This window comes from Aulostomus chinensis, chromosome 1 (assembly GCF_037954235.1).
Source record: "Aulostomus chinensis isolate RoL2024-O1b breed Wild chromosome 1, RoL_Achi_v1.0, whole genome shotgun sequence".
NCBI classification, from domain to species: domain Eukaryota; kingdom Metazoa; phylum Chordata; class Actinopteri; order Syngnathiformes; family Aulostomidae; genus Aulostomus; species Aulostomus chinensis.
Genome location: NC_141320.1, coordinates 58,477,714 through 58,503,812, shown reverse-complemented (window position 1 = coordinate 58,503,812; position 26,099 = coordinate 58,477,714). Strand labels below are relative to the sequence as shown.

At 44.3% G+C, this 26,099-nt stretch overlaps 1 protein-coding gene across 4 annotated transcripts in view; it reads left to right on the top strand.

Annotated features, from left to right (window-relative positions):
- LOC147272446 (fidgetin-like) overlaps positions 1-26,099 on the top strand; it is a 63,825-nt gene that overhangs the window by 9,972 nt on the left and 27,754 nt on the right. The window contains exons 1-4 of one of the 4 annotated variants that reach the window (XM_086218641.1): positions 11,168-11,215; positions 12,266-12,333; positions 19,146-19,382; positions 20,250-20,280. In XM_086218641.1, the coding sequence (XP_086074767.1) occupies positions 20,256-20,280 (25 nt within the window). In that variant the 5' untranslated portion in view covers positions 11,168-11,215; positions 12,266-12,333; positions 19,146-19,382; positions 20,250-20,255. Of the gene's footprint in view, positions 1-11,167; positions 11,216-11,492; positions 11,751-11,882; positions 12,334-19,145; positions 19,383-20,249; positions 20,281-26,099 lie in introns of those variants that run through there. The other 3 variants (XM_086218566.1, XM_086218492.1, XM_086218718.1) reach the window with 3 other exon arrangements.

Here is a 26,099-nt window from a genome sequence, read left to right as displayed (position 1 = left end):
GATGATTAGCTCGCTGGGCCACTCTTGTCTTTCTCTCCCTGACAAAGACATCAGAGTCTCTGCTCAACCTCACTTCCTTCTCTTTATTTCTACTGTGAGCTTTACTCTGTGTGTGTGTGTGTGTGTGTGAGACTAAAGCCAAACACAGTAATATTTCTCAGCGAAAAGGCCTTCTGCTGACCATCTATTTTTTATTTTGAGTGAAAGTGAGAAAGACAGGGACAGGACTTGATTAGACGAAGAACGGGACTAAGGGACAAAGACAGAACCAGAGTGAAGCGACAAGGACGATGATAGAACCTGACAGCAGGAACTGTTGAATCACCAGATGATTTTTAGGGTTGGGATGCCTCCAAACTCGGTGTCTTAGCCCCCCGTATCCCCCTCCCCACTGTAACCAGCAGCCAATGGGGCTCCTCTACCTCCTTCGTTGATTGGGCAGCGAATTGCTCCCATCACCTGGCATTAGTCCAAATCTCACCAGTCAAAGCTTTTAATCTGATCATTATCCTGGCGCTAAGCGGCAGCACCACAGCTTCTGTTTCCTGGAGCAAGATATTGGGACTGATTGAGTGAGGCCGACAGCTATAGACTTGAAGTTCTGTCGTTGGTGAACCACTACAACGCATCAGAAGTGGAACAGGATCATTTCACTCTTTCCGGTTAACAAAGAAATGTAATCTTTAAGCCTTTATTTTTTGGAATTTAAAGGGTAATCTTACTGCTCCGTAAGTAATGTTAGGAGGCATCCGTTCAAACAATTCTACCTGAAAATATTTTGTCTTCCTCTAATGGGTGTCTTGAGCTCGCTAAGATGATTTACACTCCTGCGTTACTTGTCTGTCACTCTAGAATGTCAGTCAGTCACCGTTAGCTTTGAGCTAACGGTGACTGACGGCTAACTAAAACTGTGAATGCGTGTGTTATTTTGGAGGTGTCTTGCTTTCTTCTCAGCTCAGATCTTTCTGGGTTTTCCGAGCACGGATGTTCTTGAAGGGATTTTTCAGTTGTTAGCATCAGTCGCCATTAGCTTCAAGCTAAATATACATGGCTGGTTCTTTCTGCATTCTGGAATCAGGTTAAAAAAAAAACAACATAAAACATATTTGCTAGCTCAAGACACTTATTTGTGAGTACTTGAAAAGCAAAATATACTTTTTTTGGGTGAAGTATCGGTTAAAATAATGTCCTCAAACTTGAACCACAATCATGGAAGTTAATAATACAGTAAGATCCCTTAAAGCAGGGAGTCAAGATGCGTGTTCACTTTGCTAGTTGCGGTACAGTTCAACTCCAAATGGGTGGAGAAAGTTCTCATTTCATCCTCCCCACAGACCCTGACATCTTAACACATCCGCACAAACGAAGTATTTCGCATTCAAAAACCGCCAGTTTTCTATTGAAAGATGACAAGTTTGCACCCCTGCTACTTTTCAGTTAACTCCTCTCTTGTCTTACTCTTTTCTTCTCATCTCTCTGCTCTTTAAATCAATTTATTACCCCTCCCAAGTCTATTCTCGCGCGTGAAATGTGTATCAGCACACTCTCAACGAGCACAAAGGACGCAAATAGCAGTGATGCCATTCAATGCAATTTTCTGACCTTTTCACCGTTTCCCACTTCCTGACAGCATGTCCTTCAGTGCGGTGACAATACCTCATCCTCAACCTATTCTTAAGAGTTTGTTTTTTTGCTTCTCAACTTGCACAAATGAGACAAGGCCTCATTCTCTGGGAAGCATCTGCTGAAACCTCAAATCTATCTAAGGGTGACAAAAGTAGCTCAGGGTACCATTTGTCCCAACAGCCATGGAAAACAGAGAAAGAGTAGGAATACTGAAGTGGAGGCTTTTTCTGTGAACCATCCACTTCACATCCTCTGGCAGCCTACTCATAAAATTTTGTCACATTTAAGTAAAAGTTTCAAGGCTAGCGCAGCGACAAGTTGTTCAGTACAAATTCTGCAAAGGAAATCCCTAAGCAGTCCGCATGGCCCGTTTCTTTTTGAATGTATATGGAACACCTATATTCTGCATAGTTTTCGCTAATGAGCTCTTCCAATGCAAGTTGAGTACAAAAGTCTAGCACATGATTACCACAGCCCATCGCTGAGCGTGAGGAAAATAAAAGCCAGCAGCTTCTAAGTGCTCATTTTCAATTACATTCTATTAGGAACTCCAGCATCTACTGCCCCTTGCAGAGAGCCCACTCCTGCTGCCCACCCACTAACCTACACACACTCAATCCAGCACCCAAATGGGCCAAGAGCCTGCTAAACATGCCAGCCAGTGAAACAATGCATGATGTAAGTTTTAAGAGGCACTTCACATAGAGATTCAGCCCGCTCTGTCTCTCGAGGTGTGAGGGGTGGGGGGCGGTGGGGTGGGTGTAGGGGCCGGGAGGAAGACGTGCAAAACAAAATGACTGTTTTTAGAAGATCCACTTATTCCTGATGAAGCAAAATCATCCCCCCCCCCCCCTTTAGTGAAAATAGCTCTTGTGGATACAGAGGATAACGAACACTAGAAATAGGTAGTTATTGTTCAAGAGGACATTCTCTAACTTGCAAATAGCCCCTCAAATCTGTGTGAAGGGCTTCTCTTCAATATAAATGCCGGTGCGCTCCCTCAAAGTAAACGGAATAAAGAAACTGGAATCAACGTGGAGTGTGAGAAGTAAATGAAACTTAGGAGTCATTTTGTTTATGATAATTGAAGTAGTTTATTTTTTGTAATGACTTAAAGCTACTAAACAAGGGGAAGGGCAGATCAGGACAGAAATGGACCCCCTCCCCCCCTCCGTAAGTGATTAATGTGTGGCATCAGTCTTCACTAATACCCGACTGACAGTCTATTTGGTGTGACACAAGCCAACCACCCTGTTGTTTCACTTCCCAATTCTGGAGGAGTTGATGGAGGGCACTGATTGCAGCGTTGCGCCATGACAAACAGGAGGCCGGGGAACCAATTAGTTGCGAAAGCTTTTAACGTTCTCTCCAAAGCAGGAGGCAACGCACAAGTCTGCGCCGTAAGGTTTGCTTGACTGTGCCATTGGCCATTGCTGCACTGAGCTTTGCATGCTGTCGGGTTGTGTTTTTTTTTGTAATGTATGCATTCTTTATTTAACCAGATGAATAAGTACGACTCAAACGAGAGACAACGTCTAGTTATGACCCTTAAAGATTAAAATCAAAATGAGAGCAAAAAAAGATACAATTTCATAAAAAGGATTTGAATGAGCTATGACTTAAATTCCCAAAGTAGTCCGATCTGACACTTCCAAGTCCGTCTCCGTACTGCGTTAGGACTGTTCCCACTCTGGTGACTATCAGCTGCCGCATATTGTAAGATTTAATGTTATTACAAGAAGAACTGTACAAAGTAGAGTATCGTGCAATATTTTCAAAACCCCTGATAAAAATTGAAGCATTACTATCAGGGCGCTAGTCAGGGGCATTCATTGACAGCAGGTCACCATAGTCCAACATTAGTTAAAAAAAAAAACTGCACTTCAATTACCTTTTTACCTTAAAAACGTTGTTTCATCGACACGCTCTGATGTATGATAACGCTTGTGTACTTTATGAGTAACAGATCATGATATCTACATGAAAGGGATGCAGAATTACATAAATTATCACAAAGATGATTTAAATAAATGTAAACAGTAGGGGTCCAGGTACAGAACCCCTGGGGAACTCCTTTTGTCTTAAGATAACTGGAAGACAAACTGAGCTCACTGTGTTCTGGCTGACTAATAATCTGACTACAAACAGATCAGACCGGATTATTTTAAATTATGGAATGGAATGGTCAACAGTGTCAAAGGCCTTGGACAAATAAATGGACCGACAGTGTGCGCACCTTTAAGTAACCTTTTATCTATGTGTAAGAAATATTCGAGGGTTGTGGGGAGCGGGTGAGCAGGTGGTATGTATTGCATAATGATGCCTCACACGCATTTAATTTCACTTCACATCGGACGTTAATTCAATTTACTTTATTTGAGTGCAGGTTCCATGTTCTCCTTGTATCTATATGGACTCCCTTTGGGGGTGTCGTTTTCCTCCACCATCAAAGACTTATGTGTTAGCTTAATCCTCTTGTAAGTGCTCTGATCAAGATGCTGGCGGGAAGATCTCAAGTTGATCCCCCCAGTTTATTGACAATGACAATTAAGATCCTTCTTCCTCGGGGTTGCTGCCATTATCCACAACACACAACCACCGATCATTCAGCGTTAGTGAGCCGCTTTGACCAATTATGGTTGAATGATTTGTGCTCTATAAAGGGAAATTCTCACCTCTAACTTCCTATTTCTGATCTATATGTGAATAATAATAATAATAATAATAATAATAATAATAATGATGATAATAATGATGATGATAAACAACAAATTAAAAAGAAAATCCTAGCCCCATAACCCTTAGTGGCTTTTCCATTCAAGAAATCATTAGGCGACAGAGTGTACAACTTTAAATTTAATAAAAAAAAAAATTAAAGACAGGATCTGACAAAGGCACAAAGAGAACATGGAAATACAGGATATATCACACGTACCGCAAGACACAGGTGGGAGAAAATGAGGGCAGGCAAGGAGTCAATTGCCTGAGGAGATGAAGGGAACAGACGAGGACTGACTAATAACGAGAAGTGAAAACCTTACACACAGGAAGTGAAACAAATTGAGAAAATTGGATACTTTTCATAATAAAACTAGAAATTTTTTTTTACCGGAGAGCAAAGGAGCATGAGGTCCGCAACGTTAAAATTTTCTACGTGTTTTTTTTCTCGAGCTGCTGAGATTTAAGACGTGTTCAACTTGTGGTGAAGCCCCGAACAACTTCCAAGTTGCTTAGGAGGAGTAGAACAAACCCACAAAGACCAACCGTCAACGGCGAACTTTTTGAGCATTTATCCCATATTCTTGATATCAGATATCTGTTTTCTCTGATGAGGTTACGCTTCGTTGTACTAATTCATCATTTTGTTGTACTAGTTGAACAAGAACTCTTACCAGTCATGTTTTTTTTTTCAGCAACCACCGGAACTCTCATCCGACTAGTACCAACGGAAGCCTTACCAGTTGCACTGGGTGCTGCAGTAGTAGCACTTAAGTCCCGACTAATTTTTTAAGTTCTAGTGGCGTCTGGAATTAATTAGTAACCAGAGCCAGAAGTCTTCTGGTTAACTTGTGAGCTTCACAAACTCTCGCATGTAAATAGTCAAACATGGAATCAGCTCAGTTGTTAACTAGTGGCCATACTTTGTACACTAGTTAACAACATGATCATTAGTCAACAGGTTAAACCCTTCGAACCTCACTCATTAATCCGTAAGGCTCAGATTTTACGAAGTACTGCATCTTTCATACATGTTAACCAATGACATTTTATTGATTTTGACTAGTCGTGGTCGGAAGTTGAGCTTTGATCTCTGACTTTGATCTTAGACTCCTCCCTTTGATCTTGGCGGTTCCTTCTTTAGTGCCTGGGCGGGTTGCATCACTTGTTACTGGCGCAAGTTACTCCAAAAAATATCACCGCAAATACATCATCGATGCGTCATGTTACCATGTGAGGAGTAACTGAGCTACCCCTGTGAAAAGTTAGTGCTGATTACCAAGAACTTGTATCGTTTCCATAGCAACCTATGTGGATATGGTTGACAATGATTTGATTCTGACAGATAAGGCCTCTTATCACACACACACACACACACACACACACACACACACACACACACACACACACACACCAATGAATGAATCACTGTTAACTGTATTTCAAACAGCATTGAAGATTTTCATGGTGATTTTTTTTCTTCTTTTTCCTGATGAAATATCCGCCGGGCTGCTGCTGACTTGTTGGACTTTTCGGTGTAAATTGTTCACCACATATGGCAGCTGTAAGCTCTCAGGCCAACTTGTTGAATTTGATGGATAGTGAAAAGGCCTTTGGGCTTCGTGTGTTGGCTTCCTACCCCATACTTTCTTTCCTCCTTCCATTTTTGTTTCTTCCTCTCTCTGCTTATTGATTATTGGAACTTCGTCTCAACTCTGGAATATATATTTCTGCTCTCCTCAGTGTGTCTTCACCACTGTGAGTGTTGGAGGTTCTCCAGCATTCTACAAACAGGTCTGATCCTAAACAAAGGTGAGGGGCTGCAGCTCGTTGTGTTCCAGCACAGCAGAGGTGAACGGAGAGAGAGAGAGAGAGAGAGAGTAAGAAAGAGGGGGAGAGCTCTGTGTTTCTGGCACACAATTCCTTTAGCACACTGTCACGTCTCTTCAATTCTCCTTTTCTCTGATGTTACCTGACAGGTGAGGTTGTGTATGTTGTGCAGTTGGGGGTGGGGGTGGGGGTGGGGGTGCTGAGGGGTGAGGAGGACAAACAACAGGATATGGGTAGAGGGTGCGGAAAAAGGACGTTAGGAAGAGAAGTGGGAGGTAAGAAGGAGTGGAGGTGATCTGGGTGTATCTGTGCATTGTGGATCTATGTGTGTCTGTTATGGGCATATGTGTATGTCTATTGATTTTATATTTATGTGTGTGTGTGTGTGTGTGTGTGCGTGCCCCGGACAGGGAGAGTGTGTGATGGCAGTGCCTTCAGGCTCCTCCAGGCGTAAGAATCAGTGAGCAGGTGGAGCGCACCGGTAGCGCTGTCTTCTGACGAGTCCCCACCGTCTCCTGTTTTGTCAGGACCCCTGGAGCGAAGCGTGTGTGTGTGTGCGTGCGTGTATATATGTATGCCGGCGTGTGTGTGTGTTTGTGTGTTTTGAGCGGTTGGGATGCGCTGTGATCATTAGGATTCACAATGGCTTTGACAGTGGGGCTCTGGAGCAGTGGACTCAGCATATGCCCAGAGAGATAACTTGGCTGACTGGTTATCTTACTGACTAGCTGGTGCGCTATCTGTGTCCACTCCACTAATAAAAGCAGATACTTTAATTCAAACAGACATGGCTCCGGATGCGAGGCCCGCTCTGTGTCTGCGTTGCATCAAACACAACGATGACTGAATTATTTCTTCGCTCACAAGTCGTTTTTAATTTTGCGGCAGACTTAAGTGGAGGGAGAACTTGTTGTAACGGGAGCGGCGCAGTCTAAAGCATTTATTTCCTCTTGTGGAGACGCTTTATGAGCTGAGGAAGAGTTGAATGTACAAGAGTGTGTGTGTGTGTGTGTGTGTGTGTGTGTGTGTGTGTGTGTGTGTGTGTGTGACTATCCTAAGTGTGGCTCAGGTGGTAAAGAAAGGACGTCCTAATAATAGCCCTCTGCTTCCACGTTGGTCCACAGGCTGTAGCCGTATTGATTCTGCCTCTCCATCTTCAGCGTTGCTCGACATCGTTATAGACCAGATACCGAGTGTGGAATCCTGTGCAGCAGCATTTTCTCCAGCCTGAGCTGGGTTGAGTTGGGTAGGGGGGGTCGGGGGGAGGTTTTTTTTTAATTGTTTGTGGTGTTAGTTGGCCACGCTGGAGGCGAGCTCCCCAGGGACAAGCCTCCAGCCCGGGTCTTGACCCTGCAACTTACACACTTCCACCTCCTCGCAAAGACACCAATGACAAAATGGACACAGCGCAGCATGGGTAGACTGGAGCAGCAGTCACTGAGAACACACACACACACACACACACACACACACACAGTAGAAAGTTCCTGGTTTATAATGAAAAATCCAATAAACATTTGTTCCGATGCAGAGAACCCCTCACTAAAACCTCAGCTGTAACAAACGCGTGGCGTCGCTCCAACTTTGACGGAGTTCCACAGGAAACAGCTAAACTATTCGCAATTAGTTTCCCCTGAATTCACGACAAACACAACCAGCAGTTACCCTGGCAACATACACATTATTGTGAATATGTTTTGGCATAAGGAGTAACGGCTGTTCGAGACGCGGTCAGCAGAAAGATGAGTTTGGTTTTCGCCGAATGTGTTCCCATCTCCTGATTTGTGCATTGAATCTCTTTTGCATGAGTCAAAAATTTATTTTTTTTTTTTTTTTGAAAAACATCCACGCGCGGGCCCTCGCACTTCCCCGCCGGTTGCACTTGATAACGACAACACCGAGGGATACGCTTGCAAGCAGGCAACCGAACCCATTATTCCCCCTCTGGTGAGTGCGCGCGCCACAATAAACCACACTGGTGTAAAAACACACCACTTCACAAGCATCCACTGTTGTTGTTTTTCTGTCGTCTTGCTAGAAAGTCTTTTATATTGTGATCATCTGACGTTCCTCTTCAGTTCCTGAGTGCTAAACCGAGCCAATGCGTGCTGGCAGCTTTCACGGAGGCCGGAGCAATTACACGCCTGTGTGCCGGTGGTGGAAGATACCATTCTGAGCAGATCCCAGGCGCCATTGCTCATTTTTGATTGATATTTAAGGTTTTTCTGTATTATATGGAGTTTTTTCGGTTTAATAATTGCCGGTAGAATGTCGGGGTTTTAAAACAAAATATTCAGGATGAACTGATTAATTCGTAGTTGGATGGTCTTAAGATTTCGAGATCTTTGTTCACGACGGTGCCAGAGTGACTGCGAGTGTGTCGGGAGGCTAAAAATGCTTTTCCTGTCGCTGTAAAAGTCTGACTTTGCTTTCTCACTTTTATTATTATTATTATTTGATTTTTTGTGAAATTAAAGCACCTCATTCTCTTTTGTTTTTGCAGCTCAAGCCTATGTTCTATGTCTTTTTACGGAACCGAGCCGTACAACACCAGACAACTTTTATATTTTGCTTACAACTCGTTGTTTCCCGACTACCGCACCCAGTATGAGAAAGGCTTTCTGAAAAAGGAGCTTGTTTCGTGCCACGAAACTGTGTTCAGCACGCGGGAAAAAAAATCCTTCGACCTGGAAGCGAGAGGATTTTCTTCCCTCTACATTTATGATACAATTCATAAATTCATCCATTTGCTAAATAGAAGCGATGGCGTACAGTTTCGGTGCTTAGATCGTTCCTTAAATGCTGTTAAATCGTGAATTTGCAACACTTAGAACCCACGTGAGCTCCTCATGAAGAAAATTTCAAATCTCTGCACTTCACCCCCCCATTTGCAGGAGTGGTAGTTTTATCCTTTGATCTACAGCACATTAAAGTAATACTGTGGGTTTGAAAAACCATTAGATGGCCTTTTGCAGGGCAGCAGGTCTCTTTTAAAAGCACAATGGACCTCTGCAACGGATCAGGTAAGAAACTTAGTTTAAGGCACAATAACACATACTCTTAAATTAGTCTTAAATGGTGTTAGCCCTCAAATAAGACCATTGACTCCTGACCCGTGCTGCTGAGGTCCAATTACACCCACGGCATTTTTTTCCTCTGCGAAACAGTTTGTTCTCGGATTTAGTCGAGAGCTTAAATATTCGCATGCTGTGTCTTTTGTCTTTCTGCCCGCCTGTCTGACTGTCCGTCATGCTCTCTGTCTGTCAGGGTGGCAGGCCTTGTTGAATAGAGAGTGGGTCATCTCCCTGACAGAGCTCAACTGGTAGTTGTGGCAGCCTCGCCACGGCTGGCTGGCTGCACACAGTCACCAGGAGACAGGGGATCATCAAGTCTGTCCTCCTGCTCCCCACACAAACACACACACTCACACACACACACACACACACACACCTATATTATCCACTATCATGCCCTCGCTCTCTTTCGCACACACGCAAACACACATTATGATAATGAACAGATTCAGTTGTAAAATGGCAATGACAGAATTCTTTTGTCACCAAATTCGCAGCGCATGTACCAATCCAACCTAATAGGCTACTTCCTGTTATCACGCCTACAGCGCCGTCCTGGATCGCCGGGGTGGGGGGGGGGGGGATTTATCAGGTCACGCCAGCATGTTCAGTTCGACACGTGCAGTTTTCAAACCTGACAGCAAGAGGCAGCAAAGTCTAGCCAGCCACGCTGTTGCTAGCGCAGTAGCGTGTGAACTTACGCGTGCAGGTTTTGGTAACATGACGCGGGGGGGGAAAAGCTACTTTTTTTTTTTTTCTTTTGTCCTGATTTGAGGTCACGAAGAGGTGCAGGATGCTGAAGCAAGGCCAGGGTTTCTGAGAGGTTCAGGCCCAAGTTCTGCTTCAGATTAAAAATCAGTCGCTTTCATCTAATTCATTGTACAGGTTGGGTATCGTCTGCTTAACGATGAACGTTCTGCGCCGCTGCTAATTAGCACGGGGAATATAAAACGCCTTCCTGCCCAGAGACGTCAGCGAATGAGAACGCTAGCATCTGTTAGCAGCGTTAGCTCTTTAATGTTAATCGGCATTAATCGCGTCGGGGTGGGAATTTCAACATTAGTTAGCTTAAGCGTGTCAAGAACCGTTATGAACTCAAGCGCTAACGTCAAGGCTTATAAACTGAGGCGGCAAAAAACAAACAAACTGCAGTTCCTCTCACGACCACTTGAGGGAGGAGCCAAAGATTAGTCGAGCTCATGATGAGGTGCTCTGCTTTACAGCAGATATAAACCTGGTTCCAGCCTGATACAAAAATCAATTTGGGTTTATAAAGTTAATTGCCCATTTTATTACTATTTAAGGGCTGAATCTGTACATAATTACACATTTAAATTAGATAACAGCCTGAAGTTTATCCTGATGGATGCGCAGCTCCTTGAGGCAAAGTCTGGTTTGCAATTTTGGGGCTTTATAAAAAAAATGATTGATTCATTCCAAATTATGTACATGGACTAAATATAGACATCTATGTCTGCAGCAGATGAACCCAAACTTGCAGCTTCCCAACCGTCCTCGCACCAGTGGGTGATGTCACACTTGCTCCGCTCACCTCTTAGAGAGAGAGAGGGAAAAAAAAAAAATCAGCAATAGCTTCAGAATCAATCCCGTTAATACATCCTTACACAAAATGATAATAAAATGATGATAATTTACATTTCAGATTGACTTTACAGCGCTCCGGAGGAATTATTAGGGTTTTTAAAAAAAAAAAGAAAAAAGAAAAGAAAGCATTACACCCCAGTTTTTCCACAACGCCATGTTTTAATCTTCTTTGCCACTTAATGTCCCATTTAAATGTTCTGCAGCTTTCAAATATGAATCATGAATATCTGCACCCGGGGGTTGGCCAGCACAGTCTATTAGAATACATCACTACTCTACCAGGGGACCACTTTGTGCATCCCTCTAAAATGTATCATATCTCTACTGTAGAGGGGGAGACATGACTTCATGTGTCTTGTGATGTAAGTATTATTACAATTCATGAAATTCAAACACTTATGGCAGGGCCATTAATTTGAACCATAAGCCATTGGGGAGAGATTTACAGTGGAGTTAAGGGCGATCACACCATTAAAGGACTTGGAGGAAGACAGAGGAAGATAACTGGTTACAGCTCCAGCTCTGCAACGGCAACCGCTTCAATTTCTTCATGTATAAAGTGTAGCAATTAATATTTCTCTTTCAGATTCTCGGGTCAAATTCACAAACATTTCCTTCAGAATTAAAGGGGGAATTGTGGAGTACTGAAGGTTCACCAGTTAAAACATAACCCCTGCCTCCTGCCTTGGCTCCGTCTCCGTCTACATACAAAGTGCTGAATTTTGCATGAGCATATAGCAACTGGAACCCTATAGTGTTGTTTACTGATACTTCCTTGAGGCGTCTCACTCTGTACAACCCATTCTGATAAGAGTGTGAGCAGCTGAGACCTGTCTCCCGTCGGTGCTGTGTGATGGTCTTGTTATACAGCAGAGCATGAAGAAACAACGGGCAGAGGTCAGGACACGCAGACGTACTTTTCTGCTTCAAAATGACCAATCAGGAAGTCCGCTCCCAGCCAATGTTCACTTCTCAGATAGAACTAGAACAAATTGACATGTGAATCGCAGCAGAAATAGTGTGGGCAGTCCTTCATGCTGCAAAACATTTATTTCTCAACACCAAGGAAACCGATAGCATGATTGTACTGTGACACGGTTTCACAAAAAGAACGTAAAAAAAAAAAAGAGAGATATTTAATGACTTGTACTGATAATGAATCTTAGAAATGGCTAATTTGGGAGACAGGAGACCGTTAGCGTCACCTAGCCGAAAGACTAAGTAGGGTGCTAGGGTTGAAAAAAGAAAAGGTATTCATTTATACAAACATAAGTGACACATTGGTGGTTTTCTTCAAGCGAAACTTGATACCCAGAAGTGTAATTTGCCTTTTTTAATTCTTTACTTTTTGGTGTAACTAATGCAGTTCTTTTTTTTTTTTTCCCTCTTTCATGATTTCTCTGTGACCCCAGGATTCAGTGACAGCTAGCCGCACAGCTAACGGAGAGCGGCTACTAGCAACTGCAAACTGCCCAAAAATGTGAGTTTACAAGCTTTCCAGTGCTTCGTCTGGTATCATCCATATCCTTAATACACAAACACTTTTGATTTGAGTTAACAGTAAATAAACTGGAGCTTTTGTGGTTAAGTGTGGCTAGCTTGCGCCTTCAGCTGTACTCAGACTATGTTAGCTTAAAAATGGTGGGTACTTGTGGCTAGCTTGCGCATTCAACTTGTACTCAGACTATGTTAGCTTAAAAATGGTGGGTACTTGTAAGTCATATTGCGCTTTTTGTGTGTAATATCACATAAAGAGAGCAAATAATTTCCCAAAATGTCAAATTCTAGAAAGACAAAAGAGTTCTTCCACACAGAATTGGGATAAACAATAGTTCCTGACTTTACTCGAAGCCTCGCACTAGTTTTATGTTGTGGTTTCAACTCAGCTAATAATCTTCCCCCAGTGACCCAGGCTCCATGTTTGGTATCAATTGTCACATGGCCACAGTGTTATGGGTTCAAACACAAATTTGCGATGGCTGAGTGCACTCCAACAGCACAGTTTTCCATCTCTGCACTCCCCTGGCCCACTTTCATTATCCTCAAGGTATTCAAGAAGTAATGGCTTCTCAGGCCATTTCAAGTCTTCTGGCCTGCCTGCGTTGTTCGTGGAAATGTTTTGCAGACACAGAAAAAAAACAAAAAACAACAAAAACCCCGCTATCCAGGCACCCTTTTCAGTTTCTCGCGTCTCATCTCATGTTGCGCCTCTGAAGGTTTAAATACACTTTTAAAACTGTTTTTTTTTTTTTTTTGCTTTAAAATTGATTTGACAGTAGGGAGAAAAAAACAAACATCAGCAAAAAAAAAAGAAAAAAAAAGCACATCAAATATATTAATTCAAGCGTAGCCTTGAATATCTCCAGAGGAGAATAACGACAAAGAAAACACGCGCACGGCGACAGCAATTAAGTAGTGTAGCCATGTCAACACGTCAAGTGGTGTTATTTACACATAAAACTCCCGTTCTCTGCGGTTTGTGCGCTGGCAAGTAGTGTCTTTACATGTAAACATGGTCGGAGGAGCAGGTCGTCTTCTCTCGGTGGAGCTGCAGTAGTGTAACTTCAGCTTCATTGAGCATCACCCTTCACTGGGTTTGAGGTATCTGATTGAGTCCATCCATGTGGAGCGCTATTGAATCAAAAGAGTAAACCTCAAGGACATGGTCCACCACACACACATCTACTGTGGTGTGGAAACTCAAAAAAAAAAAAAAAAAGGAAAAGCTTCACAAGATAGAAGCAGGCACAACACACACACACACACACACACACACACACACACACACACACACACAAACTGTATTTCACGCACAAATGCAGGTACGTGTGTTCCACACCTGGAAACATACACTCGTCTAACAAATGACGGTGCTGATAAAGTAACCGATGATGTCACCGATGATGATGGAGCCTTTCACGCATAAATCGGTCAAATTTTTCACCGCATTTCAGATTCATATTTTATGTATAACACAAGAACAGCTTCTAAACTGTGTCGAAATTAACGTGACATTTAAATGCTGCTCATATATTTGCAGTAAAAACACTGTAAATTTTTCATTTTCCAAATATCGAATTAATTTTGGTACGCAAAGTACTTTTTGTCAGCAATGTTTATGTAATTCTACCGACTACATTCAGGCTCTACTTTAGATATTTGAATCCAGAAATCTTTAGGATATAAAAGTTAAAAAACAACATTTTATCTTTACGTTTACACCATTTATTTTCAGCATGTATAATCCGTCTCTCCATGTTTTATTTTATTTATTTATTTATATATTTTTTAAAAAAAAAATTCCCTCCATAATTTATACGCTTCCTCATTGTCAGGCGCCGATTCACGTCGGCGGCGGAAAGGCAAATTCTGACACGGAGGGAGATATGTTTCATTTCAAAGAGCTAGCAGAGAGCTGCAGAGAGAGAGAGAGAGAGGGAGGGAGAGAGAGAGAGAGAGAGAGAGATGGACCGGTCAGCCACAATAACCCTGCACTCACCACTGCAGGAGACGACGCTGGACTACTGTAGGCTCAGCTACACCTCTCAAGTGGTTAATTAAATGAATCCAAGCACAGAGCTACCACACAACGCTTGGTTTACCATAAACAATGTGATTAAAGCGGCCGTGGGCCAGCCAGAATGCAGAGTTGGAAAAAAAAGGAAAAAAAAAAAAATTCAGATCACCATGGAGATGTGTGAGAAAAGAGGGTCTGAATGCAGATAGGGATGTCATCATTACTTTTTTATTCATTATTTTCATAATGACTGTCATTATGCACAGGCTCTGATTGAATTCCATTTTGTTCGTCAGGTTTGTGGCGAGCGGAATAATTATCACTTAAGTGATACTAAGATTAATGCTCAACATTTTCATGGTCAGAGCTGCAACGCGGGGAAAAAAAAATAAAATAAAAATAAGAGACTCGATCATCTGTGATTATGAGAGAAAAGATGAAAAAGAAAAGGAATGCTTTTTCGCTGCAGAAATGAGTTCTGATTAGAAAATGGCGGGTAGCATGGCGGACCATTTTTAACGCCGTTAAATAGTCGTTACTCCACAATCGATCTTATGGAGTTTGAGTACAAACGCCCTCATTAAAACGCACTGAAGGAGTGTTTGGTGCAGCAGATTCGACTCATCAGCGCCATAAACAGACTGGTTTTAATCTCCTTACGTGGAAAGAGATTCCATTTTCATTTTTTACAAGACGACAGGAGCGCGCTGCAAAGAGACGCACGCGGCTCTTGTAGAAACCGAGATTATTCCAGATTAGGGATCCGTTTAGGGTTTTAAGAGGCGCGTTACATGAGCGTCACAAGCTCGCGTGAGTCCTCGTGCGGCGTGTGTGTGTCGCGAAACGCTGTTGAGGCGCTCTCGAGCAAAGCGGCGGTATCCTGGCGACCCCAGCGGAGTGCTCAGAGCTTTAATTCGATGTACCAGTCGCTGGATTGGTGAAAATTAAGATTTTAAACGCGTGTGTAAAAACTTCAGGTGTATGATTATAAGAAAAAAAACCCAACAACAACCCACAGGACTCAAGTGTTAATTTCCCTTATGGATCTTTAAGGGCCACTTAATTTCTAGTTAAGAAGGATTCGGAAAGTTCTTAAGTCCTCTCAGCGCCTGTCAACATTTGAGAGGAAAGAAATAAAATCTAAAGGAAGCGTGGATTTTCGACAAAATGACTCCTACTCCTTCGACCTACTCGTTACTGATCTACTGTAATTATGACCCATTAATATTTATTAAACGGACATATTTGTGTTTTTTAACGCACCTGTCATGTAGTGTTGGACGTTTATCACCACCTTAACGCTCAATGAATGTTAAACGGTTATACTCTGCTCGTAAAATATGGAAACGCTCGCTTTTTGACGTTTTGCTGTATTTAGATGAGCGTTAAAATGCGTAATATTGAATCAATTTTCAATTTGGCAATTTTCATACGGAGTTATTAGATCACGAATACCATTTTCCTCGTTATTTTTAATGTATAATATCATCAGGTAGTGTTTTTTTTCCAGTCAGCTCCAAAAAAGGATATTTCTTCTTAAAAATTTGATGCGATAGGAATATTTATCTCTAGATTTTGTCATGCCGATTGCATTTATAAGCCCCATTGGTGAAATTTTGAAGGTTTAAACACCTTTTGGCATGATTAATGAGCTGAATCGGTAGAAATATTATTATTATTTATATTTATTTGGACGTCAGGTATCAACACCAGGAATTCTGATGTTTTTTTTTTGCTTTTATTGAATTCTGATGCGAGTTAATACAGATACATGGTTTTCCTGTCTCTTCCTGTGTCTCGGCGTGTCTCTCCAGAGGCAGGCAGACCTGCAGCCTACCAATGTGTTCAGTGTGTGTGTGTGTGTGTGTGTGGGGGGGGGTGTATACGTCTGGGGGTCTAATCAATCACTGACAGATTACCTCCAAAGCCACTTCCACAGCCATTAAAGCAGGACAAATGCAGAATTGCAACTGAACAAGTTGGAGTTTTTAAGCCAACACCACGACTTCCTGGTTATTTGTCAAAGTCACTGCTGCTGAGCAGCATGAGTGGCTGCGTGAGTGTGTGTGTGTGTGTGTGTGTGTGTGTGTGTGTGTGTGTGTGTGTGTGGCTCAGAGGCGAGCCGGCCAGGCGTGCTTCAATATGTGTGTGTGTCAGCGAGAGAGAGAGAGAGAGCAAGAGACAGTAACAGAGCGAGGGAGTTATTGTTAGTGAACAAGTGTGTCTCCTGCGTGGGTTTTTTTATCCACTCTCTCTCTCTCTCTCTCTCTCTCCCTCTCTCTCTGTCTCTCTCTCTCTAGGTGTGTGTGCGTGCGTGTGTGTAGTGAAGCTTACAGTAAATCACATTCCCTTTATTGCCAAATTTAGCAGCTTATGCTCAATAGGCTGTGCTCAAATGTAACGCCGCGTCCCATCGGGGCGTTATTCCGGGCTGATAAAAGAGGATTGGCCACACACTCGCCTCCGAGAGCAAAGACGACTCATCCTCTCGTCTGTTTTCTCACACTGTCCCCCCTCTTTATGTGAACAACACCGTCTGGGCTTTTCTAATCTCTTCTTCTTCTTCTCCTCCCTCTGGATTTCCCCATCATTGTCCTCGTTCACGGGGGGTTTTGTTTATATCGGGCAGCTCTTGATAGAAGACACTAAGAAATTGGATATCATCATTTTTCATTTGCCGGTATTATCATGGGAACCCGGTCTATTCTAAATGTATTACACAGTTTAGAGAATGGATATTTTATCCTATAAGCTTTCCTCTGCGCTCAAATTGATTCTGACGTTTTTACGTCTTGGTAGACACGGTAGGTTAAGTGCTGATAATTATTTGGAAGAGATGAATAAAAAAAGAAGAAGAAGAAGAAGAAGAAGTAGGAAACGCGCGCGGTAGAGGTGACATCAAAGCCTGATTTCCTCTCTTATACCGTGAATATGGAACATTTGATCAGTGGGAATTAGTCTTTGATGAGGTCCTCAGCGTGGAGGGGGAAAAACAAAAACCACCACCAAAAACGCGTTTTGTTTGTGGCTCACTTATTTATTCAGACGATAAATGTCACATGACAATTAATGTGGGTTGTTTTTTTTTTCTTCCTTTTTCCAGTGTGTGTGGAGGGAACGTAAAAAAGGTGCAGTGGTGAAGTGATGAGGGCTGACACTGAAGTCCGCAGGCACTGGAGTTGAAATTTAGCCCGTCATGTGACTGTGACTCCCCCCTCATGACCCTAGAGAGAGAGAGAGAGAGAGAGAGAGAGAGAGGAGGAAAGAGGGGAGAAACAGGAGATGGGATTGTATTTGTAGGTGTGTGGATGGTGTGTGTCCATGCAGTGTGTGTGTGTGTGTGTGTGTGTGTGTGTGTGTGTGTGTGTGTGTGCCCGTCCTCCCTCCTCCTTTTCAATTAAGAGCTTAAGCTCATTAGTAGCAGACTTACATCATTACCTCTCCAATGGCTAATGAGTTAAAATCTATTTGGATTTATGTTGCAGTTAAATCTCATCCACTCACACACACACACACACACACACACACACACACACACACACACATACAAACACACACGTGCGCGCGCGCAAACGTATTTGACGGTCACAAATCAGAAAGAAAAAAAAAGTTATGAAATTAAACCTGAGGCCCGGTCCTGCAATAGTTCTGGGTGCTGGCGCGGCCGCCGCCGGAGCCTTTTATAGCAACGCTGCATATTCAACACACTCGAATTATACCTTTGCCTTCAGTATGGAAATCAGCCCAGGGAGAGGCTGCTTGCTAATAGCTGCATGTAGTTGTCCTCACTTGTGGAACACCTTCTCTTCCTACACATACCCATATTTTTATATATTTAGTCATGTTAACATGAGAAAAACAACAGATGTACAATCCCCACGATCGATTTTGATGGTGCAGGCTAAACAAATCCTTGGGTGATGTAATGAAACCACAGTAGAAGTTTCTGAGGGTGTAATGTGCAGTGTGTGTGTGTGTGTGTGTGTGTGTGGGGGGGGGTGTTGAGGGAACAGTGAGCTGACACTTCCTCCATCTTTGATGTCTTCTTTAAATACGCTTTGATAGCGCGCTAACTGGGACGTTTTCATTCTAATTAGCGCTTCGATTGCTATAATTCCATATTTGCTGCTATAATTACAACCGGGAGAGACGTGGGCGCTGCCGGGCGTTTGCGGGGAGTTTCAGAGAGGGCGGGCGCTGACGTAACCCCACCCCCACCCCACCCACGCTGTCCCACCCACCTGCCCGTGCACTTCTCTCTGGGTGCTGGGGGACACCTGGCAAGGGGGGTCAGCAGCTGAGGGTGCCACCACACAGGCTGACCGGTTCAATAAGCAAGTTTCTGACAATATATATGTGTATATTTATGTACACGCACACACACACACACACACACACGTGTACATTACCAAACATTTCCACTAACATACATCAACACATAGATGCTCAGAAAAGCTCCTAAACTTATTGCTCAATCACCTTTAGGGGATTCATTTGGATACACCCACCCCTCCCTCACCCCCTCCCCTCCCTCCCTCCCTCACCCCCTCCCTCACCCCCAGCCGCTGTGATCTAAACGTCTGTGTTCTTCTTCTCTCCATTTCTGAACACCTCACCAACCTTAACACACGAGCCTATAACAACCTTATGGGTAATAATTGGAATTGCATGTGTGTGTGCGCGCGCGCGTAAGTGCGTGCGCGTGTATGTGCGCGCGCCCCTTCTCTCTCGCTCTCTCACTCTCTCTCTCTCTCTCTCTCGCGCTCTCTCTCCAGACGCATGCGCAGTGGGGAGTGTACTGGTCAGTCTAAGAAGCAGCTGTTCAGGGCTGGTGAAATTCCAACATGGCAGTGGCTGTGGTCAGTGTTTCCTGCGTTAACTTGGGATGGTTTCAGCTCTCCTGCGACCGGGTTTAACCGCCACCGCGCGACGTCTACCAGCAGAACTCCTCCCCGGGATCGATGCGACCCTAAATCCCCACGTCAGAGGTCGACCTGTGGCGATAAAAACAGGTAAGAGAATCATAGCGTGTGTGTGTGTATGTGTGTGTGTGTGGAGGGGTGGTGGTGGTGGTGGTGGGGGTTGATCCGCTGCGTCTGCAATTAGTGGTCAGAGCAGACAGCCGCGTCTGGAGAGGAGAGCCCGTTAACGCACACCCCGAATCACGCACGTGCAGTTTGGGATTTAACAAGTTTTTTTTTTCATTTTTATTTTTTTATGTATTTAAAAAAAATAATTTTTGTTTCGGTTTGCAAACGGTAAACGAGCGTGAACCGCCGCGTTGTTGTCAGTCTGATGTGGTCGGAGCGCACCTGCGCCACTGTTAAATCATCGCGGTGGACACGTAGGCTGCACCATCTGTGTGTGTGTGTGTGTGTGTGTGTGTGTGTGTGTCACCAAATAAGAAAATTACACAACTTGCAGGCGCGCTAGGGCTTTTTTTTTTAACCCCCCCCCCCCCCCCATCCTCCGGCAGCCTGCTGCGGTGTTACAACAAGTTGCCCCTGCGTGCGCGAGGAGAGCGGGTACAATGTCACCGCAGCGGGCTGTTTTATAAAAAAAAGAGGAAGAAGCAGGAGAGGTTTTAGGGCGTCATCACCCGGTTTGATGTCCTCCTTTCTCAATCAGCTGAGCCGCACCAGTTGCCTCCTCTCCTCTCCACGCACCGAGCCGAGCGTCGCTCCCGCACTTCCATCTCGCTAGGGCCGAACAGGACCTCACGCACGTTTTAGAAAAAAAAAACAGAGAGGGGGGCAAAAAAAGAAAAGAAAAGACAGATCTTGTCTGAAGTGTAAATCTTTCTGTAGAGGGGGAATCCTTCCGCTTTCTCTCTCTCCATAAATTAATCCCGATGCTCTCGTCTCCTCTCCTTCTTCCAGCACGACATGATCAGCAGCAGCAGCGTCTATGGTAGGTTTATCCTCCTTTCACTCGTGCACTTTTGTTGATGTTGTTGTTTGGTTTGTTTTTGTTGTTGTTGTTTAATGCAGCAGAGGGTGAAATTATGCACCCAGGAGTTTCTGCAGGCTGCACACAGGAGGAGGATTTGGGTGTAAAACAAGGACATATTTTAAGGAAACTCACTAACAAACTGGGTGTGTGTGTGTGTGGGAGAGAGAGGGAGTGTGTGTGTGTGTGTGTGTGTGTTTTCACACCTTGAGCTGGAATTTAAATTGTGTATTATTGTCATTATTTTTGGAAGAAACATTTCCAGAATCGCAGCTTTTGTACATCACACACACACACACACACACACACACACACACACACACACACACACACATATTTTCTGGTCATGAATAATAACTATGAAAGCCAACTTATCAATAACATTCTTCATTAATTTTAGATTTTTCACCCTTGAAGACACAAATCTACAGTATTCTCAAACTTTCCTGCACCACCAGCTCTGCTCATTGATCACATGAATGTCAGAAACGAGTTATTATCTCGCTCACCCACTTTTAACCCTTTAAAAAAAAAAAAAAAAAAAAAGCACGCTCCCATAATTGATTATTTATTGGTAATGGTGAGCGTGGCCTGGGTCGCTGCTGGGTGCAAACGCGTCCGTGATCGGTACCTGATTTGGTTCATGTTGAATTTCTGAATAAATCTGCGAGTGTTTCACAGGGGAATCTTAATTTTTCAGGTTCTTGCGAGACTCGCCGGCCGTGGGTCGTTCAGGACGCGGCGGACGAGTCTCTGATGCGTTGAATTCTAGCTGTTGTTGTTTATTTCTTTTGTAGTTTAACTCTGCGCTCATGTAGGACAATGGTGCGATTGTTGAAATATGAAATAGCCATCCCACCCCGTTACAAGCCGCCAGCGGATAGTTCTCCAATGAATAATCACTACAATGTGCTTTCTGTGGACACACACACACACACACACACACACACACACACACACACACAGACTGAGAAGTTTAAAAGCTCGCACCAGCAGCCGCGACTGCACAAATTCAATTTTTTTTCTTGCAGGTATTAGTGATGACTCAAACTTTCACCTTCCGTCTTTTTACTCAGGACACACACACACACACACACACACACGTTATTTGCTTCATGCTGTTTTGCTGTGTGTGTGCGTGTGTGTGTGTTTCCTACCTAAGTGGTGCATATTCATTATTTACACTCTTAGATGTCCGAACTTCACAAACTCATTAAAACAGGATAACAAGGCTTGTTTTCGGGCTCTTATTTTGTTGTTTTTCTTCAAAAATAGCACCCGCAGCTCGTTTGAACTTCCGCATGTTGCGTGTTTCTACATTCCCATCGACATGGATACATTCATTCTGTAGAATCCTCTCATGCTGGGGTGTGAACGGGAGCTTTTACTGATGTATTATAACCGTGAGGTCACGGCTTTGACGTGATGGACATGGAGGTACGGGGACTGACGGGGGTGCCTGATGCGTGTCTGTGCGCGCGAGAGACGCGGCCACGCACAGGTGGTGTGTTACTTTGGAGTGTAATGTAAATAATGTCACGCGTTTGTTTACCCCCTCCTCTCCCCTCCCCTCCATCCCTCCTTCCTCGATGTCTATTTGTTTGCTCCAGTCCTCGGCTTAAGATGCGTGCTCTGCAGCCGCCGTCTGCGCGTGTTGCGGTGACAGTAGCAATAATCCCCCTCATTATACACATAACGTATCGCCTCACATCTCCGGTGGCCCCCTGATACAGCTAATAGGGACAGAGAGAGAGAAGAGAGATAATAGGAAGTGAAGAAAAACGGCCCGCAAACAGGGACCCCCTTTTTTCCACTCTTCCCCCTCCCTTTTTTTTTGTAGCTTTATTTATAAACACGGACTTTCCCTCAAACGAATAGAGCCGTGAGGGTGGCTAAGCTAGTCCCCGTGGGGCCGTATAAATAAATTATCCTGACACTTTCTATCAGTCTGTAATGTTTACCATTAAAAGCTGTTTTACCATCCTGGAGCCACTGGCGTGCGATCTAGCCTGCCCCCCCCCCCCCCCCCCCCTCATCGCCATCTCTCCCTGTGGGACTCCTGCCAGATGTAAGGCGATGTGAGGAAATATTGTGCTTTCTTTTTTCTTTTTTTTAAACACACACACACACACACACAGGGAGAGAGAGAGAGAGAGACGTTTGTGAGTCCCCGCCACATCCGTATCAGTAGGTTTCTCCTGTCTGCGCGTCCTGACAAAGGGCCTCTTCAAACGAGATCCAGGCAGGGTTGTCATCTTTTAGCAAATATGTTAAGTGTTATCTTTTGTGCTCGCGGCTCGCTGAGCGGCACTGGACCCCATGGGAGCCTGCCGCATGCAAATAGAACAAATCCCTCTCGGACCTGTCTGTCTGTTTCACTCTCTCCATCTCTCTCTGTCTTCTCACCCTCCCCTCCCTCCTTCTCTCTCTCTCTTTTTTTTCTCCTTTCTCCACATTTGCCCGACAGTGCGTCAGCCCGTCTTGTCTCCTTGCTCTCTCATCTATTTCACTCTTTGTCCACTTATACCACCACCCCTCCTCCCTCCCTCGCCTCCCTCCTCTCTCTCTCTCCCTCCCTCCCTCGTCCCAGAAGACAGTGCCGGGGCTGTGTGTCAGCTAACTGTACTGTAGCGAGGGCTGTGTAGTCTTTGTGTGTTTCCCTGCGTGCTCGCTGACAGCCCCTCCTCGCTGATCTAACTTCTCCCGGAGACGGTGGGCAGCTGTCGGGGTAGCGCTCGCTGCCCGAGATGCGTTTCACTCTCGATGAGCAGACGCCAATTCCTTAAAATCCTTGACACCCTGATCCACTCAATCTTCTCCTCCCTCCCTCACCCTCCCTCCCTCCCTCCCTCACCCTCCCTTCCCTTCTTTTTTAGAAGTGGGGGAAGCTTGCTCGCTTTCAAAAAGGGCGTTTGGGGTTTTTTTTTTTTATAGTGAGGCGAGTGTTGTTGTGAGTGACAGTTGCCGCTTGATGGATTCCCCCCCCTCCATGTTGCAATAGAAGTCAACCTTTTTCTCCCTCTCACACACACACACACACACACTTGCATATATATATATATATATATATATATATATATATATACACGCACAACTCCGATTTCTATTCATCTGCCCTCAAGTGTTTCTCCCAGTGCTGACTGGTTATTATCCAGTCCAAATCTGATGGGTGTACTTAAAGCGAAGGGAGTAACGGCACAGGAGGTGGAATAAATGTAGCAGCTTACGGCTGCCAACCCTGTTGTAACACCCAGATAATGCTTTTATGTATCGTGGCCGAACACGCCGTAACACCCGTGTGTGTGTGTGTGTGTGTGTGTGTGTGTGTGTGTGTGTTTTTGAGGGTGGTGGAGTGGGATGCCTCTCTAAAAGTTTTTAAGACTGAATGTAAAATTTTTTTTTTTTTTAAAAAGAGAGATTTAACGGAAGTTTGAACACCTGAGAACTCAAACCCAAATTCTGCCCCCCCCCTCCAAGTACAGACATTCAGCTAAATTCATTTCCATGTTAATTCCAGCATTAAAAGCATTATCTCACTTTCTTTGAACTCTCAATCCCCCCCGAAAATGTTTGAAGTTCTCCTTTTTTATGTAATGCGTCATTTTCATAGGTTTAATCAAATCAAAGCTGTACATCCAACCCCTCCCTCCCTCCCTCTACCTTCTTTTTACAATCCGCTGTCCTCTTTTCTGAATTTTAAACAGACCCCCGCTCACCTCCCTCTACTCTTTCCCAGCAATCTGCACCACCCATGGCCCGGATTCTCTGCTAGATATTAAACCATTTTAGCGTGTGGAAGTGTTAAATATGCTAAGGACTTATTTGAAAAAAAAAAAAAGAAAATCTAACTTCCACTTTGGAATATTCCACTCCATTAGACCTGCAGAGACATGGCGGCGCGCAGCTTATCGCTCACATTGTGCCTTCAAATGAGAAGTTTCTAATTAGGTTCTTGCCACGGAAGTCTTAAGTTAAATTGTGCATTGATACGTGGGGTAGCTCGCCACTCGTTTGGCCCGGCGACGGAGGAGGAGAGCTGGGAAGGATGGAAGGGTGGATGGAAGGAGGAGAAGCAGACGGGTCTTCCTCTCTCTCCTCCACAGGGCCAGAGAGGAAGGATCTGACTGTAATCTCCCGTCACCGCTGCTGTTCTCTCTCTGGCTCTGGCTGGATGATCTGATTTTGTTAACAGCAAGCCTCGGCTAGATAGTGGCCGTCTGCCACTGCTGCCCCCCCACCACCACCTCCTCCTCCTCCTCCTCCACCCTAACACACACACACACACCCCTCTCACCACCCATCTGCAGCTAAGTTTGAACATCTTGATTAGCGAGGCATCACTAGCAAGGAAGTAAGTAGGGTACTTTGGAGGCGGTAAAGGTGTGCGTGTGTGTGTGTGTGTGTGTGTGTGTGCTAATGAACAATGGTTGATTGGGTGTGAGGGGGGCGTGTGTGTGTGTGTGTAAGCTTGGCAGGCTGCCAGGCGATGGACACAAAGGATGTTGAGTGGCTGGGCGTGTGGCACAGCATCACTGAGCTGCATGTGGCCTCCGGGAGGTGGACACGAACGGAGCGAGCGCTAAGACCACCGCCACTGTCGCCCAGTGGCTTCTAGTTGGTTTTTTTGCTTTGTTTTGTTTGTTGTTGTTTTTTTTTAATTTCTCTCAGCGCTCACGTCCGTGTGTTGGCAAAAAAAAAAAAAAAAAGTCAGCGTTTTGATGCGCTAAAGATTTATGTCGTAGTTGGTCCATGACATCCCAGAGGTTCCCTGCTTCTGTCTTAACAATAACAGATCCTCACTCATGAGACAGGGTTATGTGAAATATCTGAAAAAAGGATTTCATATCTTTTAAAGAAGTGCTGTCTTTTTTACAGATGGTCACTGACGTGCCGAATCACCGGCGGTTTCTCCCCGGTTTGCCGATACTGAGTTTTCAGAGCTGCGCCCACCCTCCCGTAAAACATCCCCTTCCCATAAATCCTCCTGAATCAGAACCCATCAGATCAGCCTGAGAGGAGCTGATCCGGCCGGTGTCATATTTCCTCGGTTCAGTTTAAGGAACAGGATATTAGCACCAGCTCCCAGTATGAACCAGAACAACTGAACAAGTGCCACTGGTTTTAATGCTTTGGCTGAGAACGTCTTTGCTGTCTGACGTGTAAACTTCCCACAGGAGCTCTTAATTTATTCGTCTGGGTAATAAATGCTCATCTTTTCATACTTTTTTTTTATACTTCAGAATATCGGAGGATATTCAGAGTTTTTACCCCCCCCCCCCCAACACACACACACACACACACACACACACACACCCCTCCCTGGGAAAAAAACAAAAACAGTCTTATTGCAGCTGTAGTATATTCATACCCTGTTTGTCTGCCTATCTGTGTTTATTACGTGTTTCTACTGTGTGTGTGTGTGTGTGTGTGTGTGTGTGTGTGGGGGGGGGGAACAAGTTTCCCCACTGGAAGCAGGCGAGAGCATTAGGATGTTGCTTGTACGACTCAGTTGGCAGGATGGATAGCTAATGATAGCATGCAGCGTATAATGAGATCCTACTCTCCGTCTGTCTCCCCTACCTGGCATCATGCATTAACCATACAAGAGGAAGAGGAGGCACGCATGGTATTGACTTTTGAGTGGGCGTCTGCTTGTCCGTTGTTGGTTTTGTTTAGCACTCGGAGGTCAGTATGGCTGCAAGCGCTGCACATTTATAACAAGTATTGTGTTGTTTTTATTTATTTATTTTTTTTATACGGCGAGAGCTCTCTCTCTCTTT